This window comes from Chenopodium quinoa, unplaced genomic scaffold, assembly GCF_001683475.1.
Source record: "Chenopodium quinoa cultivar QQ74 unplaced genomic scaffold, ASM168347v1, whole genome shotgun sequence".
NCBI lineage: Eukaryota > Viridiplantae > Streptophyta > Magnoliopsida > Caryophyllales > Amaranthaceae > Chenopodium > Chenopodium quinoa.
The window spans coordinates 11185480-11202532 of record NW_018743292.1 but is presented as its reverse complement, the minus strand read 5'-3'; the positions used below and the strand labels follow the sequence as shown (position 1 = coordinate 11202532).

At 34.2% G+C, this 17053-nt stretch overlaps 1 protein-coding gene across 1 annotated transcript; it reads left to right on the top strand.

Moving 5' to 3' along the window:
• The first annotated feature begins 215 nt into the window (after nt 1-215).
• LOC110737017 (protein HASTY 1-like) lies at nt 216-14101 on the top strand. Its single transcript, XM_021917363.1, has 22 exons — nt 216-1007; nt 1786-1887; nt 3647-3790; nt 3872-3952; nt 4083-4152; nt 4535-4605; nt 4708-4871; nt 4950-5021; nt 5111-5351; nt 6110-6172; nt 6256-6534; nt 8007-8120; nt 8333-8459; nt 8551-8720; nt 8826-8927; nt 9708-9811; nt 9899-10181; nt 10566-10810; nt 11518-12021; nt 12253-12547; nt 12666-12849; nt 13530-14101. The coding sequence occupies exons 1-22, from the start codon at nt 897-899 to the stop codon at nt 13607-13609; spliced, it is 3606 nt and encodes a 1201-aa protein (XP_021773055.1). The 5' UTR covers nt 216-896; the 3' UTR covers nt 13610-14101.
• Nucleotides 14102-17053: the final 2952 nt, after the last annotated feature.

Genomic DNA, 17053 nt, shown 5'->3' with positions numbered 1-17053 from the left:
GAACAAACATACTTATATGAAATTGAATGAGGTATAAGAACACAACTCTCAATGTTAACCATTAGGTCAAGACCTCAATAAATCGTCGGTATTGACGAGAGTATATTATAATTATACTCTCTTCGTCTCATAATACAATGTCTCTTTGTGTTTTTACATGGAAATTAAGAAAGTTGTAAATTACTCAAAACTAATGATTAGAAGTACATATGTGCATGTGGGGTTAGAGAGATAGAGTGGAAGAAAAAGTAGTTGGGAATAATTGAAAAGATAAAGAGAAAATGTTGGAAATTGATGTTAAAAATACTAAAAAGAAAAGAAAAAAAGAAAACAACTCATAAAAAATATGATGGTAATAATGTCAAAAAGTAATACCAATAAATTGAAAGAGGCATCGTATTTAAGTTTACTCAAAAAGGAAAAGAGACACTGTATTATGAGACGAAATACTAATTTTTTTTTTTTTTTTTTTGAACAAAAGGGAGTACTAATCTAATGGTGCATTATGGAAACATATTGAGTTGTATTTTGGCCATAATTATTAAAATAATAATGTGCCGTTTCCTGAAAATAATGATAATTATCCTATAAAAAAAAATAATGATAATTATGAATGCTTTATTCACTTCAAAAACATTGTTAATTATAAACACCAAAATAAACCACTTTCTTTCACTTTCTCTCTCCTCCCTTGTTCTACTCCAAATTTGCAGACACTCTCTTTTCTCTCTTCTGTGTTTAAGGGTATTTGTGCTTTCTTTTGCGCCATATCAAAGCAAACTCTTCTACAAAAACCCTTTTTAATTTTCTACATAAAATTAATTTGGGTACCCAAAAACCTATTTGATTCTCTCAAAAATAACCCAAAAAAATACAAAAATAAAAAATAAATAATAATGGAAGAAAGTGGTAACATAGCAAACAATGTAGCTCAAGCCATAACAGCTGCTCTTGATTGGAGTTCTACCCCAGATACTCGCAGGGCTGCATTTGCTTACTTAGAATCTGTATTATCTCTTAACTTTGCTTTTTGAGTTGTCAAATTTGTTTTTTTTTTTTTTTTTGAATTTTTAATTATGTTTATGATCGAATTGTTGAATTTTGAATGTATGAACTGTTAGTTTTGATACCCATTGTTGTATATTGTAATTACCCATTTCAGTTTTCTTGGTGTGTTTGAGTGTCTTGATGAAATTGAATAAAGTTTGGTTATTTGATCAAATTTGTGGAACCCCTATTGTGCATTTTATGGGTATCATTCTAGCCCTAATTTGAGACTTTGATGGTTGAAGTTATGGTAGCTGATTGATAATTTAAGCATACTTTAAAATAAAAAATAAAAAAAAAGAATTTGGAGTATGCACTATATAAATGAATTAATGATTTCACTTAATATGGATTCAGAGATATTGAAACAAAGTTGTGGGTGGTATATTTTCTAGTTTTTGTTACAATCCTTCTTTGATGCTTAAATTTTGGTTTAAACCTTCAAACTGATGATATATGTGATGCATCATGTATAATTTATATTGCTTGGATCGAACTTCTATTTCGTGGAAAATTTGGAAGTCTCTGTAATGTTCCTTGTCCTTTTTTCGTGGAAAATTTTGCATATGCTAAAATTATATGACAATTTCTTTGAACTGTGGATTCGTCTTACTCTCTTGTAAGGATAAGATTAAATGTCTGTCCTCAATTGACCTCTTTTTAATATGTGCTGCTTGCTATTTTTGGAATTCTTTTCCTTGGTTGTGTAATAGACATGAACTGTTTCAATTTTTGCAGTTTAAAGCAGGGGATGTACGTATCTTGGCTAGTACGTCCATCATTTTAGTTAAGAAGGAGTGGTCTTCCGAAATACGGCTGCAGGCGTTCAAAATGCTTCAGGTTGTTGTTAGATTCTTTTCCACCTGTTTTTGTCTAGTTTATTTAATTTTAATCATCTCCTTCAGTTACGTCAACTTTGCAGTAGATGGAAGTCATTGTACAATGCTTACCTCCTTTAAGATCAATACTGTAGTGACATTAATTGTAGATGAATACAAAACCAAAGTTTGTCAATTGATTTTTTTCAAAACTTGTTGTATGTACCAAATGGTTATTCAACCTTATGCTAAAATTCGTAATACTACTCAAGCGTAATCTATAAGCTGGTATTGGCATCTTCAGCAGAGGGGGGAGCATTGAATTTTAAATGTTGATCTTGGAAAATAATAAGTCCAAATGATATGCTTACATCTATTCATCATGATGATAGTTTCTTCCTCATAATATCAGAGATACATGCAGGATTGTGGAAAGCACCACACCTATATATTATCAGCTTGTCTTCGAGAACAAAAGTCGTCATAATACATATATTGGAATATTGTTGCTGGCTTCACAATTTTGGTGATTACTTTTTGTGTAGCTAACTCAATAAGAAGTTTTTCTTTTATTTGGATTGGACAACTATAAATATATAAAGCAAATTAAGTCACCCTGTTAAAGAGATTAGCGACGTGGCCATAGTTTTGAACCTTTTGGTCTTTCTCTGTTCAGGGAAAAGAAGACATCTTTGCAATATCATGTACAGCATTGGATAAAGATATTATTCATAATATAGCATAAATAAGGAATAGCTGGTCCTGATGTCAAAGGTTTTCAGCTCATTGGGTTTGTAAATCTAGCTGGTCAGATATGGGATTAAAAAAAAAAGGCTGGAGTAGAACCTGATTGAGTTTCATTAATGATATGCAATTCATTACTTAGTCTAGAAATAAAGTAAGACTTTTATTTTTATACCTTATTTGTAGTTAACTAGTTACTCCGTAACATCCTATTAGAAGTCATGTCTAGGATAACATCCAATGATCCTGAAACTTGGCCTAAAGATATAACAACGAATTAACAGGTTTTCCAATATTCATTTCTGTATTTACCTAATGGGAAACCAATCTGGCTATTCTACTTTATGTTGCTGTATAGGTTGAAATATGAAGCTTATAATTAAACTTCCTGATCTGTCATATAAAGGATCTAACATGAATCTGGTAATGTGATTGATTGAATGGTATTAAGATAAGTTGAGATTTCAATAGCCTATATATTTTTGCTTGTTCCTACTGGCACCATACAAAAGAATATGTCAGTGAATAGGATGCAGTCACGGGATTTAAATGGTTACAGCTTACTCCTCTATCCTCTAATAGCTCTCAGAGTTCCCTTATTTTTGAATGCCCCTTTGTGCTTTTTTAAGTTTTTGTAGACTGGCTCTCTTGATAAGCCAGATTCAGTAAATGGATATTGGAAATTTTCCTTTTTGTTTTTATTTATTACATGCTAATAGCATTGGGGGGATACTGTATTGGTGTGCTTTCAGCAGTAGGAAATTTGATCATTTGTATTATGAAGATTGTATTCAACTTAACATGCTTAAGGTAGAAGTTGTTGACGCTAAATTTGGTGCAAGGGCTTATCAGTTGCAAGTTTTAAATAGAAGTTGATTTGTTGTTGTACTTCTGTTGCTAAGGGGCTTTCACTTTTGTTCATCTTATATGTGATTCTTGACCTTCCGAAAGATTTGACAGCCTAATCTTCTTTAAATCAAGTTTCCAAATACCAACGCGTATATGAACTTGATCTGATTTTGTTTGATGATCTGTAGCATCTGGTAAGGCTACGTTGGGAAGAATTGAATCCAATGGAACGTCGCAACTTTGCAAGCATCGCTGTTGACCTGATGTCTCAGGTTGCGGATCCATGCGAGGAGTGGGCTTTAAAAAGTCAGACAGCTGCTCTTGTGGCAGAGGTTTCAACTGAACTTTCTTTGATTTGTATTTGGTGCAGTCTGACTTGAGTGTAGTTGACTTATCCCATTTTCCATTTACAGATAGTAAGGAGAGAAGGCCCAAATATGTTGCAGGAGTTATTCCCCTCGGTTGCAGCCCTCTCTAACAGTGGCCCTTCTCAAGTGATTCTCCTGATAACTTTTGTCGTTTTTTAGCTCTTGTTTTAAATTTGGTTTTTTGTTCCTCACTCTTTCCTTTGTGAATAAAATTAGCGGTATGCACTAGTTATTAATTTATTTAATGTGTTTATAGGCCGAATTGGTGTCAATGATGCTAAGGTGGCTTCCTGAAGATATTACTGTTCATAATGAAGATTTAGAAGGTAATGACGGAGAAGCTCAATTTCTTTCCATTCATTCACTTCACCTGGGAACTACTTCTTTGTCAAATTTTAATATTGCTGATGGGTTAAGTTGGGCTGTGTTGGGGGGGGGGTGTGTGGTTACTCTGAAGTTAGATTCATGAATTCTGTCAAATAAGCAAATTGAAGTTGTTTGTGAATTAAATGATTAAGCAATATCTTCTGTTTCTTTTGGTATGTGAGCTACCAAAATCATCATGTCATATAGTATAGTTGTTTCTTTATTTGAAGTATTGGGTATTAATCATGCTTAATTCTTCTCATATATTGGAGCTTTTTTGCAGAATGTAAATTTAACTTGTACTTTTTTTTTCTTACTTGTTTTTGGACCAAAAATCAATAGGTGACCGGCGTAGGCTTTTGTTACGTGGATTGACTGAATCTCTGCCAGAAATCTTACCTTTGCTATACACAGTAAGTTTAATAAAAAGAATTAAGAAGTATACAACTTTTTTCTAGGGTCAAAGTACATAAGCATCACTTTGCAAGTTCCTCATTTTTATGATACTTGTGCAGTTGCTAGAGAGGCACTTTGGAGCTGCAGTAAATGAGGCTAATCAGCAGCATCTAGACATTGCAAAACAGCATGCAGCTACAGTTACAGCAACTTTGAATGCAATAAATGCTTATGCTGAGTGGGCTCCGTTGCCCGATCTTGCCAAATATGCCATAATCTACGGGTAAAGTAACTGAAGTTTTTCTTAACTAGCTTTGGCTGAGATTGATACCTTTTTCTTCTTACAAATTGTGTACTACAGGTGTGGCTGCTTGCTTACTTCTCCAGATTTTCGCCTTCATGCTTGTGAGTTCTTCAAACTTGTCTCTGCAAGGTATGCAGTGAGCTCCTTAATCGCTTTTAGGGCTAATCTATAATGTCACTAGGGTATCAATTGAATGTTAATAAGTCTGTGAATTGCAGGAAGAGACCAGCTGATGCACCTCCGGATTTTGATTCTGCAGTGCGCAGTATCTTTGAGACTATGATGAATGTTTCCAAAGATTTCCTTCACAAATCAAGCTTGGGTAGTGGGGCCGTTGATGACAGTGAATTTGAGTTTGCAGAGTTAATATGCGAGTGCATGGTTTCTCTGGGTTCAACAAATCTGATGTGCATCTCTAGCGATACAAAGACTAACATACTTTTTTTTTTTCTTCAACAGGTGAGCTGCTCTCTTGCTTGCCTAAGTTATAAGCTCCATATTTATTTTTGGGAAACAAAATTTATAATGCTTAAAAGTAATGGACAAATATGGTCAAATCTCCTTTGACTTTAAAAGTAATCAGGGGCTCAGCAGCTACATTCATATAGCCAGACTTTTTTTAGTCAAACAATTAGACTGTGTTAGTAAAATATATTAGTATCACAAGTATGATATTGGTATGAAGGGTAAAAATCCATCATACCCAGCAAGAAACCACACTAGAAAGAAAAAGAAAATGATAGTACTATGTTGCTGGTGCCTTATTCAATTTGTAAAAGCAGTTACTTGAATTGAAAGTGTCCCCAATATAATTATTATGTATTGCCTTTTTTATCTGTATATATTGAGACTTCATCCTGCTCTCTATAGGCACAAAAAACCTTGAGCCAGCTCTTTGATTTTTTTTATAAAAAATCTAATACTCCGATTTTATCTAATAATTTTTATTATATGATTTTTGAATTTGTTGCAATATATGTAAAGTATGTCAAAAAAAAAAAGAATCATGTTTTAGAAGTTGATGTTCTCCAAAGAGGATGATAAACAAGGGGAATTTAAAAACTGCATAAGAAACGAACAAAATTTGATTTATACATAATATATTGTTGCTTATCCATCATAGAGCATCATGATCTTTTGTAGTCATGTATTTTATATACTTGATACTTCTACTGTTTAATAGTTGATGCTTACATCAGACATTTTTATCTCTGCAGATGCTGGGGTACTTCCAACATTATAAGCTGGCCCTCCATTGTCAGTCACTGCCTTTCTGGCTGGTATGCTTAAAACTCGACCTCATCGTGTAATTTTCATTTTAGATCTTCACTCACCAAAAATCATGCTTCCTTCTATCTGGTAGGCATTAATGAGAGATCTACTGTCAAAGCCAAAAGCTCATGCAACTGGAGATGGTGCAGTAAACAGTTCTGCTGGCTCTGGACAGGCTGAAAGTGAGAAGAATAATATCTTAAATTTGATCAATGATGATTGCTGTGGTGCAATTCTAGACACATCCTTCCCACGTCTTCTTAGAAAAGAAAAGGTTCATCCCGAGACAGCACATTCTTTTGGACCTTTGGAAATGTGGAGTGATGATTTTGAGGGCAAAGGAGAATTTGGACAGTACCGTTCTAAGCTGGTATGTAATATGAAGCCTCATCTTTTTCCTTGATGATAAGTGTCTAATATCTTTTTTTGTTGAAAATTAATGATTGCCTTTTTATTTTTTTTACTCGTAGCATGTAGAGGAAACGGGTTCACTAGTTATCTGGAAGGCAGAACTGCTTTAGTTTTGCTTTTGAATTATATCTTCACAAAAGTTGATGTCATATATCCCTGGATCAAGGTATGAGCTTAGGGATATTAAAGTAATTGTAACAGAAACACAAATTCTTGAGACAATACTGTGAATAATTTGAAAGCATTTCGTTCCAATCATATGCTCTATCATTAACAAAGTTGTGTCATCTCTTATATGCGTATTTAGCCTTGGTGAATATATTACAAAATACACATTCTAAAAAACAATACTGTGAAATCTAATCCATAAAATTTTAGTTATTATTGGAAAATTATGCTGGATAGATAAATCTAACCCATAAGGCTGTGACAAGGAGCAGTGACTGAAAAAACAGAAATCTTTGATGAATAAAATATCACACCTCACCACAGGGCCTAGGATAGCTAACAGATTTTTATGGGAAGAAACTCCCAAAATCTCTGAATAACTTACGGTCTAAGAGCAAAAAAAAAACAAAGAGCTGTTGATGAGCATTGTTGTACATCTATATCAGCACGTAATGGGATTTCTTAATGTAAGCTATTTTATAATATATAGGCAAGCAGATGAAAAATTGTCTCTTGAGTTTCTCTCTTTTAATCCCAAATTTTGTTGACTGTAACATAATCCTCGTAGCTAGTGGCATCTATGAAATCGTCCGGTAGGAGCAGATTGCCCATGTAGCTCCTTATACTTGCATGTAACCTGAGCCACTTCATCACTATTGATAATCAAGAAATTTTAATTCTCCATGGGTTGTTGTCTTTACAAATCTGAAGTATGCGCGGAATTTTCAGCCTAATAAAAGAAGTGGTCAAGTTTGATGGGTGGGTATGTCTCACTGTTTGCTGTCTGCACTCACACCGACATTGTGGTATACGAGATAATGAAATAAAGCTGGAAACAGTGGTGGATTAAAAAATCTGAGACTGAATGACATTGGTATCTTTTAGCTCTATCTTGTTGAGATGTCCCTCAACTCAACAGTCATAGAGGTGTCCTTTACAGTATTATTAGGAGCTTTATCTTTACATATTTAAGTTAATGTAAAATAATAGAAGCATTTTACTCACTCAATTACTCTGTACATCCTAGTAGCATTTTGAGCCATGACACACACATGACCAAAATATGTATACACTAGAACCACTACTTTCTGGAAACTGTAATCTGAATTAAAGTTAACATGGGCCTTCTGTTTATTAAGGTTGCAACATGCAAGTTGATGGAGCGGTTCACTTATAATCTATGTTTCTTGTCTGTGGTTCATATTGCCCATTCAATCTTTTTGCAATTTCCTTTCTTCTGAATGACACCTTACCATTTGTCAGATGGAGCTAATACGGCTTGTTTCAAACCACAAGCCTATAGTTGCTGCTACAAGGGTGTCTGAGAGAACAATCATGATTATTCAGAGCTTAGTATCCTCTTCAGTGCCAACTCAGGTAGGTTGATATGTTTATATATATAACATTCTCCAAAATTTCATTTCTTAGTTGATTTTACTCATGGACAGTATCCTTGTATAGTATTCTTCTCTTTCTGACAAATGCATCTTCTATAGAAAGAAAACTTGGAGGAGCATTGTAGAACATGTGTCATAGTGTCTTTACAATAAGTATATTTAAAAATATTTTGCTGACTTTTCTTATTTCAGGATTTAGTCATACTGGAGAGCATGCAATTGGCTTTGGAAAACGTTGTTGTTGCGGTTTTTGGTGGGTCAGATGAATTTGCTAGTGGTAGCTCGGAAATTCAACTTGCATTGTGTAGGATATTTGAAGGTTATACTTCAACTCTTCAAATATTTACAGTTAATGCAATTTTAATCCTGCAATTTTTTTTCTAAAATTATCTAATTTTTGTAAATTAAAGGTCTCCTGCAGCAGCTGCTTACCTTACAGTGGACTGAACCTTCGTTTGTGGAAGTCCTTGGCCACTATATGCACTCATTGGGTCCATTTTTGAAAGTATACCCTAATGCAGCTGGTCCTGTAGTTAATAAGCTTTTTGAGCTTTTGACTTCCCTTCCTGTTATTGTTAAGGTTTTTCCTTTATCTTTTGGCTCCAACTATTGTGCTGGATTATTTTATATTCGGATTTTTTTTTTTTTTTTTTTAAATCTGGTAAGTGTTTTATAAATTTTGCAGGATCCTTCTACAAACAGTTCCCGACATGCTAGGCTGCAGATCTGTACATCTTTCATCCGAATTGCCAAAGTTGCTGACAAAAGTTTGCTGCCTCACATGAAGGTGATTCTTGGCCTGCTTTCTTTTTCAAATTAGGGACAGAGGAAATTTGGATTGGAAGTGAACCTCCCTAGAAAATTAGGCTTTATTCTCTTCACCTTAATCTTATTACTTACTCCATATTACTTATTCTAAATCAAACCACATCAGAAAATTTCAGACAAGATCAGATTATATCTTCTTAATACTGTTTTGATTTTGTAATTGTAAAAATAATGAAATTTATATATTTGGAAAAATACACGTTGAGATGAATCTAACAAGATTTCACTTGATAATGTTTTTTCTTATACATCGATGTACAATCAAGGTCAAAGTTTAGTTAGATTAAACCAGATCAAATCAGAAAAAATAAGACCAGACCAGACCAGACTTTAGAAAATTCAGACCAAAACTCCTTATTTCAGGCTGAGAGAACAAAGCCTTGATCATGTTGGGTTTTGATGACACTGCATTCCTTGTAAGACCCCACTTTTTTGTTCGGATTTGGTTTAGGTTACTGCTAAAATACATGTGTATTCTTCGTATTTCCTAATGGATTTTGTAATTACATTTTTCCTACATTATTTTTTTTGGCAGTAACTATAATTCTTCAAGCATGCTATTTTTTTTTGGCAGTAACTATAACTCTTCAAGCATGCTACTCTTCAAGCATGCTTTTCCCAGTGATTTTTTCAAGTGTATTATAGTTTATAATCATTTGTCAATCGGGAGGCAAACATCTTTGTAAGTCTTAGAAAATATATGCTGTATTTGAACAAGATAGATATTGCTTTCTTACAGGGGATAGCAGACATGATGGGACAGTTGCAAAATGAGGGACGTCTGCTTCGTGGAGAACATAATCTTCTTGGTGAAGCATTTCTTATTATGGCTTCTGCTGCTGGGTAATTACTTCATCTGCATTTAACTTAATATATGAAGTTGTTGTGTAATTTTCTGTATTGATGTGTAAAGTATTATATTTGCTACAGTGTTCAACAGCAGCAAGAAGTTTTAGCTTGGTTACTTGAACCTTTGAGTAAACAGTGGATCCAGCAAGATTGGCAAAATGCTTATTTGTCTGATCCATCTGGTTTTGTTCGTTTGTGTGCGGATACACCATTAATGTGGTCCATTTTCCATACGGTAACTTTCTTTGAGAGGGCACTTAAGAGATCTGGAATCCGGAAGAATAATTTGCAGAATATCTCAGCAGGAACACCTGTGCAACCAATGGCTCCTCATTTGACATGGATGTTGCCGCCTCTTCTAAAAGTATGTACTCCCACATGATTTGAACTCAAGTGGATCTTCATGTATTCATTTTTCTGTAAATATTAAATTGTGGCCTCATAAAATAAAAAAAAAAAAAAATAAATAAATAAAAACTGCTCCCTTTCACAAATAATAATCCATTGCTATTTGGGGGGCTTTAGAAAAAGATTGAAAAATATTTGAAATAGTAATTGCAGACAGTTACTGTGCAACAGTATTTTGTAAGTTGTGTCTAGTTCTTAAGAATCTAATTCAGGGGTTGAGAATTATATTTATTCATGTATTGCATCTGTTTTTTTTTTTTTTTTTTTTTTTTTAATTTTTATTTTTATTTTTATAATCTACATGATCTAATTAATGCATGGAAATTTTGTCTTGCTGCAGCTTCTCCGTGCTATGCATTCACTTTGGTCTCCTGCCGTTGTCCAATCATTACCAGGAGAAGTGAAAGCTGCACTTACCATGAGTGATATAGAACGTATTAGTCTTCTTGGAGAAGTGAACACAAAAGCACAAAAAGCTCCTTTGGGCTTTGCTGATGGATCATTGACAGATATGAGCAAGGATTCCTATGGAGAGCCAAATGAAAAAGACATACGTAATTGGTTAAGAGGTATCAGAGACAGTGGGTATGTTTGCACACTGAAGTTTATGCATAATCTTTAATTTTGGGGTTTTTCCTAGGTGACCCTGTTTTGTTACTGCATTTTCTAAGCATCGTCCTCATTGTTTACTAATCAGTGATAGAGGCGTTTTTTACTTCATCGAAACAGAAAATGCCCACTCATATGTACCCTCTCTGTCCGTTTTTGTTTGTCCCATTGGGATTTTGTTAGTTATTTTATTTTTGGCTGAGTGGAGACGTGGAGTTGATGAGAGATAAAAATGGTGGGACTTAATGTAGTGGATGAATGTGAGAATGAAGTTGTGGTCCCTCACAGCTATTCATAGTATGTGGCACACTCAAAGGGACAAACTAAAAAGGAAACTAGGGCAAACTATAAGGGACGGAGGGAGTATTAAATAAGGAAAGGATGTCTATATACTCTCTGCCGTCATTTTCAGGAGACTTTGATGTTGTTATCACTAACCATGCTATATAGTCATTTGACATCATGGAGAAAGTCAACTTTTGTTTAAACTTAAAACCAGGGAAACTATTATTATTGGGTATGTATTGTAGTAGATTTTACTTGGAGTCCAATGTGCATATACTGCATACATATTTGTCTATTTGATATACCCAATCAATATTCTTCCAACGTTATCAACTTTCACATGCATACATTTCATGATTTTGAAGTTATTCCTAACCTATAACCCTTGCCATCTTTAGGTATGATGTTGTGGGCTTATCTACTACTGTAGGAGATGCTTTTTTCAGAAGTTTGGATGTCGATTCCGTGGTTCAAGCTCTGATGGAGAATCTGCAGTCAATGGAATACAGGCATTTGAAGCAGCTCATTCATTTGGTCATCATCCCTTTAATCAAGTCTTGCCCTCCGGAGTTATGGGGGACATGGCTGGAAAAACTTCTACACCCAATACTTCATTATGCTCAGCCATCTCTGAGCTCCTCATGGTCAAGTCTTTTAAATGAAGGTAGGGCAAAGGTTCCAGATGTTTGCAATGTACTTGGAGGATCAGATCTGAAAGTAGAAGTAATGGAGGAGAAGCTGCTTCGTGATGTAACTCGTGAAGTATGTGGGCTATTGTCAGCGTTGGCTTCTCCTGCACTTAATGTTGGTCTTCCTTCTTTGGATCATTCAGGCCATATTACTCGTTTCGATACTTCCTCTTTGAAGGATTTAGATGTATTAGCCTCCTCTTCCGCTGTTAGGTATGCAATATTTTAATTTTTGTACAATATCAGTAATATATTGCTCAATGAAATGGAACTATAGTATATATGCAATATTTGTATTTGTCTCAATGCTTCTAGTCAATGATTGGAAGCGTTATTGGGCACCTAATAAAATGTTATAATTGTTCTCAGCTCCACAGAGTTCACAACTTAAGGCTCTTTACTTCTTATTATTTTGACATGCCTCTCATCTTTTGTTACATGCAGTTTTCTATTGAAGCACCAAACCTTAGCCGTCCCAGGCCTGCATTTATGTCTGGATGCTTTTAAATGGACAGATAGTGAAGCTATGGCAAAACTTTGTTCATTCTGTGGTGTTATTGTTGTTTTGTGTATTTCAACAAATAATGGGGAACTTCGAGATTTTGTTTCCAAAGACTTGTTCTATGCAGCTATCCAAGGTTTGGCCCTTGAATCAAATGCTTTCGTAAGCTCGGATCTGGTTAGTCTATGTCGTGAGATTTATTTCTATCTAGCAGATAGAAACCCCGCGCCTAGGCAGGTGGGTTGAGATCATAAATAATTCTCTGGTGCTTTGGTGAAGTAATTTAATTTAAAAACACCTGCCTTAATACCAACAAACTTTGTTGATCTCTCTCTCTCTCTCTGGCTTTCTTCAGATTTTGTCGACGCTTCCTTGCATTAACCCTCAAGATTTAGCTGCTTTTGAGGAAGCTTTGGCCAAGACAGCAAGCCCCAAGGAGCAAAAACAGCATATGAAAAACTTGCTTTTACTGGGAACTGGAAACAAGTTAAAAGCACTTGGTGCTCAAAAGAGTGTCAATGTTATCACAAACGTGACAGGTAATTCGGTGCTTCCCATTCCCTCTCCTCTTATCCCCCACCCCCCTGCTTTGTGCTCGCCTTTATTCATATTCAATTGGACCATCTCTTTGAAGTTAGAAAAATAGAAAAGAAGGGGAAGAAAGGATCCACGGAGTAACCTTATGATTTTGCACAGATGTGCCCGTATTGGCTGTATGTAAAGGGCTTGCTGTCTATTCAAGATGACAAGGTCAAACATAGCAGATACTTTATTACAAATGTGGGGTATAATTCGTAGTTTTAGCCTGCATGAGATATTGTTTAGGTGCACTTGGGGTTTATACATAAGAAAATTGATTGAAATCCACCTCCTACCATGAAATATTATCATTAGTTATATCTTCACTTAAGGGAATTATTTGAATTTAACAACCAAGGGGAGATCAAAACTTAAGGAGGAGGAGGGGGGGGGGGGGGGGTGGGGTGTAATGCGAAACTTAGGGGCATTTTTGGTTGACTGGATACAAAGTAAAATTGAACGGCGGATTAATTAATTTAGTGACAGGTTTTCAGAATAGACTCCTCACTTGTGTGGTTTTCAGAAAATCTTTGTGCATAAGTGCTATTATAAATTTTAATTTGTATTGCAATGAACTTGTTTTCTCTGAGAAACCCATATTGTCAGTTGAAGTGATTATCTGCTTAAAACTATTTTTCAGTGAGATCTCGGGCAGCCAGTAGCACTTTCGATACCAGTACTGAAGATGGGGATGCTATAGGACTGGCCGCAATCATGTGAGTGCTAGTTATAAATTATTATCCCTGTACAGAAGAACTTCATCCGTTTAAGTCAGAATTTACAGAATACAGTATAGAGAAGTCGAGTTTTGAGCACATGTTGGGGCATCATATATCATCTTTTTTGACATCAGAAGGCACATACTGTAGGCTCTGATGTGAATTCTTGCGACATCTAAACCCTGCTTGTGCAATCTTCTATAACTGTTCATCTTGATGATCAGTTTTAAACGGACCTTATTATCACATTTTTTACCTCACAGTAGAGTTTTGATGTATGTTGTAATTTCATAGTACATAAAGTCTTTTGAGCTTATTCCTTAGAAAGAGTATAAGTGTAGGCTAACTTAATTTAGGTTTTTGAACAAGGGATTGGATAATTGGCATCTGAGCTTAGAACTGTCCTAGCGTAGTGTAATTGCAGGGCCTTATTTTGTTTATTTTATCATATGTAAAGTTGATAATTTGAATTATCTCGAGTATTTAACCTTCATGGTGTGGTCTGTTTTACGGTCATAGGTATTGTCGATGAAAATATGTGGAGGGAAGGCTTGTAATTAGAGAGAGCATGTTTGGTGCAAAGATTTTTAGGGATGGAAATGGGATGGGTTAGATACTTAGATATAATAGTAAATGAAATACTACTTGTCAATTTGATTTGAGGACGGAAAATTGTATTTTTAGAATGTTAGAAATTCTAAAAATTTAGAATTTCTGAACTTTTAGAGGTTTAGGCAATCTAATATATGAAATCTATATTTATAATATGTCGCCTTAAATTTTTTTAGGGTAAGAAGAATAAGTACTAGGAATCTCTCTTCATTAAACATTAATTTGCCACGCCTCACCCTCATAAAATGGAATTATGTACTCATGATCCCCCAATTGATTATGTGATGATTTTTATAGTCTATAATTACATTGTAATATACAAATGGTAAATGGTTGAGGTTACAATCTTGAGATTGTTATCCATACAATAATTTGACTTCATAAACCTATCTTTCAATTACACCCCTTTCAATACTAGTGACTTTACCTAATATCACTGTTATGAATTTGTTCATTACTTGGCACATTGCCTCCCACCATACATCATAATAATTACAATATAATAAACAATCAATCAAAGTCTTAATCTCATAAATGGAGTCAGCTATATGAACCAAAAGAGTATTACGAATACACGAAAACCAAGGAACATCTAAAAAAAATTTAAAATTCGGCTTGTAAAACCGTCCTTCCAAAAAATTATTTGAATTCTAACATACTAACATGCATTTCTTTGTGTCACCGCTTCATATGGTGGTAAGTCATATTGTTAGAATCCGACTCCTTTTGATGTATTAGATGCCTTTTAGAGGCTTTCCTAGAGTTTACTTTATATTTTCTAGGCCTGAGATCCCATTATTGTGTTACTGTCAGTGCAGTGTTCACTAGGTATTCTCCTTGTAATCAAATTAACGCTCTTTAGAGGGCGAATGATGAATGAAATCTTAAAGCCTTCTACCAAGTGTTGCCTTGAATTTATGTTTGTTTGTTGTTAGACCTTTATAGATATTGTGTCTTACTTGCATAATAACTCTCCTCCACACTAACTTGATGCACTAAGAACTCGTGGTTCAGACCCGCTTGTGCCCGCCTTGAAGTATCGGCCGTCACAAGCCCCGACCACTCGCACTCCGTCGCCCAAATAGATGTGAGGTGCTCTTGTGATTCAATTGCCCGCTTGTGTTGATTCGTGCTCACAAGCCCCTCTTTCGCACAAGGCTAACGTTCTTGTAGCCAAAAGGCTAGAGCGCGTCGCACGTTTCGGGGCCTAAACTCCCGGACCATGACACATATTCATTGTCACATCACTTAAAAACTCTTGCTAAAAAACTAGTTTCTTATACTACGTATGAATGAAGATTGGATGTGTCTACAAAGATCTTGCTAACCATTACACTTACAAAAGTTACAATGAAAAAATGGGTATATCCTTTTTTCTTTTTTTTTTTGATAAGAAAGTATATCCTTAATTAAATGAGCTGAAACCCAACAAAGTCTATCCTAACGTGTTAGTAGGCCTCCTAAATTATTTATTCGTAAGGAGTAAGATTGAACACGTTTACATCCATATCTTATATCTTTTTACTTGAATTAGCTCTACTTTTCTTTTTGGCAAGAAAGCAAAGTACCTTTTTAAAATAATTTATGGTATAAAATAATCAATAGCACAATCAAAAGAGTTCTATTTGGATTGCACCCAAAAAAAAAAATTATTTAAATATATATAATATTTAAATGTACTCGAGTGTATAATAGAAAATTAATTTGTGCTATTTAGATAAATACCTTGTATAAATGTCATGTATGTGATTAATAAGATGTCTTTAATTCAATATTCAAAACAATCATAGCCTTTACTTAGAGTATTTCTTAATTTCTTTTCACTTTTTCCGTTATAAATGTAGATATGACTTTTATCTATTGATTAACATCAACAATAATGAAACTAAGACTTTCTGAAAAAACTAATCATAGAAATCAAAGTTAGTAATTACATATTGGTGCTCATTCTATTAATTCAATCATTAAAAGAAAACATATTAATATGTTTAATTTACTTAGAAATTCTACATCACAGATTTTGATAACATAATGATGAAAGTTTTTGTAACTTGACTTCTCCTTTTAACATTACCTACTAATTTTGATGGCATTTGTTTTCCTAATAAATTGTGATTATAATCGATTCGTTTATAATTTATATGTGTTAAAAGTGCCAAGTAGATGCTCCACATTCTATTATAGATAACTTTGGGTCTTTGATAGGATAACCTAAGCATATGCACTCTAATACTTCCATAAGATGTTTTATACCCTATCAATGATGGCTATTTTATAACACCATAAAACTACCCTGAATTTACTATGTGGTATAATTTACTTCGTATTATTTTATCATGTACCATGACTCCATAAATTGGCTAAAAATACTTTATTATAGGGTAATAAATTGATTTTCTTTGCGTTTATGAGCTTTACTTGACATTTTAATCAACCTACAGTCATAAGTGTCAACTTCCAATCGATTTACATCAACAATAAATCATTGTACATCCCTATAATTGTTATGAGTAGATTATTAATTAATAGTGCAACTATGCAGGTACATCGATCAACAAATTTTACACAACACAAGAAAAAAAAAAAGCGACATATTGAACTACAATACTATAATTATTGTAGATACTCATTAATAAACACTTATTATAGCCACATTTGTATGTTCCTCTCATCATTTACACATTTTAAAACTATTTGACAAATGGGTCCTAAGGGTTGTCCAATTACCCTTGCCCATGCACATTATGCAACAAAAATTCAATCCAAGTTTTTGTTTCTTTGAAGCAAAATTAATTCAGGTCAGTCTCCTAATAATCACTTAATAGACCGTAAA

Bases quoted from the DNA above. Each gene is read 5' to 3' on its own strand.
- LOC110737017 (XM_021917363.1), top strand. From the start codon at position 897: ATGGAAGAAAGTGGTAACATAGCAAACAATGTAGCTCAAGCCATAACA. The intron at 3,791-3,871 runs GTTTCAACTGAA...TTCCATTTACAG, and splicing joins CAGCTGCTCTTGTGGCAGAG to ATAGTAAGGAGAGAAGGCCC. The intron at 5,022-5,110 runs GTATGCAGTGAG...TGTGAATTGCAG, and splicing joins TTCAAACTTGTCTCTGCAAG to GAAGAGACCAGCTGATGCAC.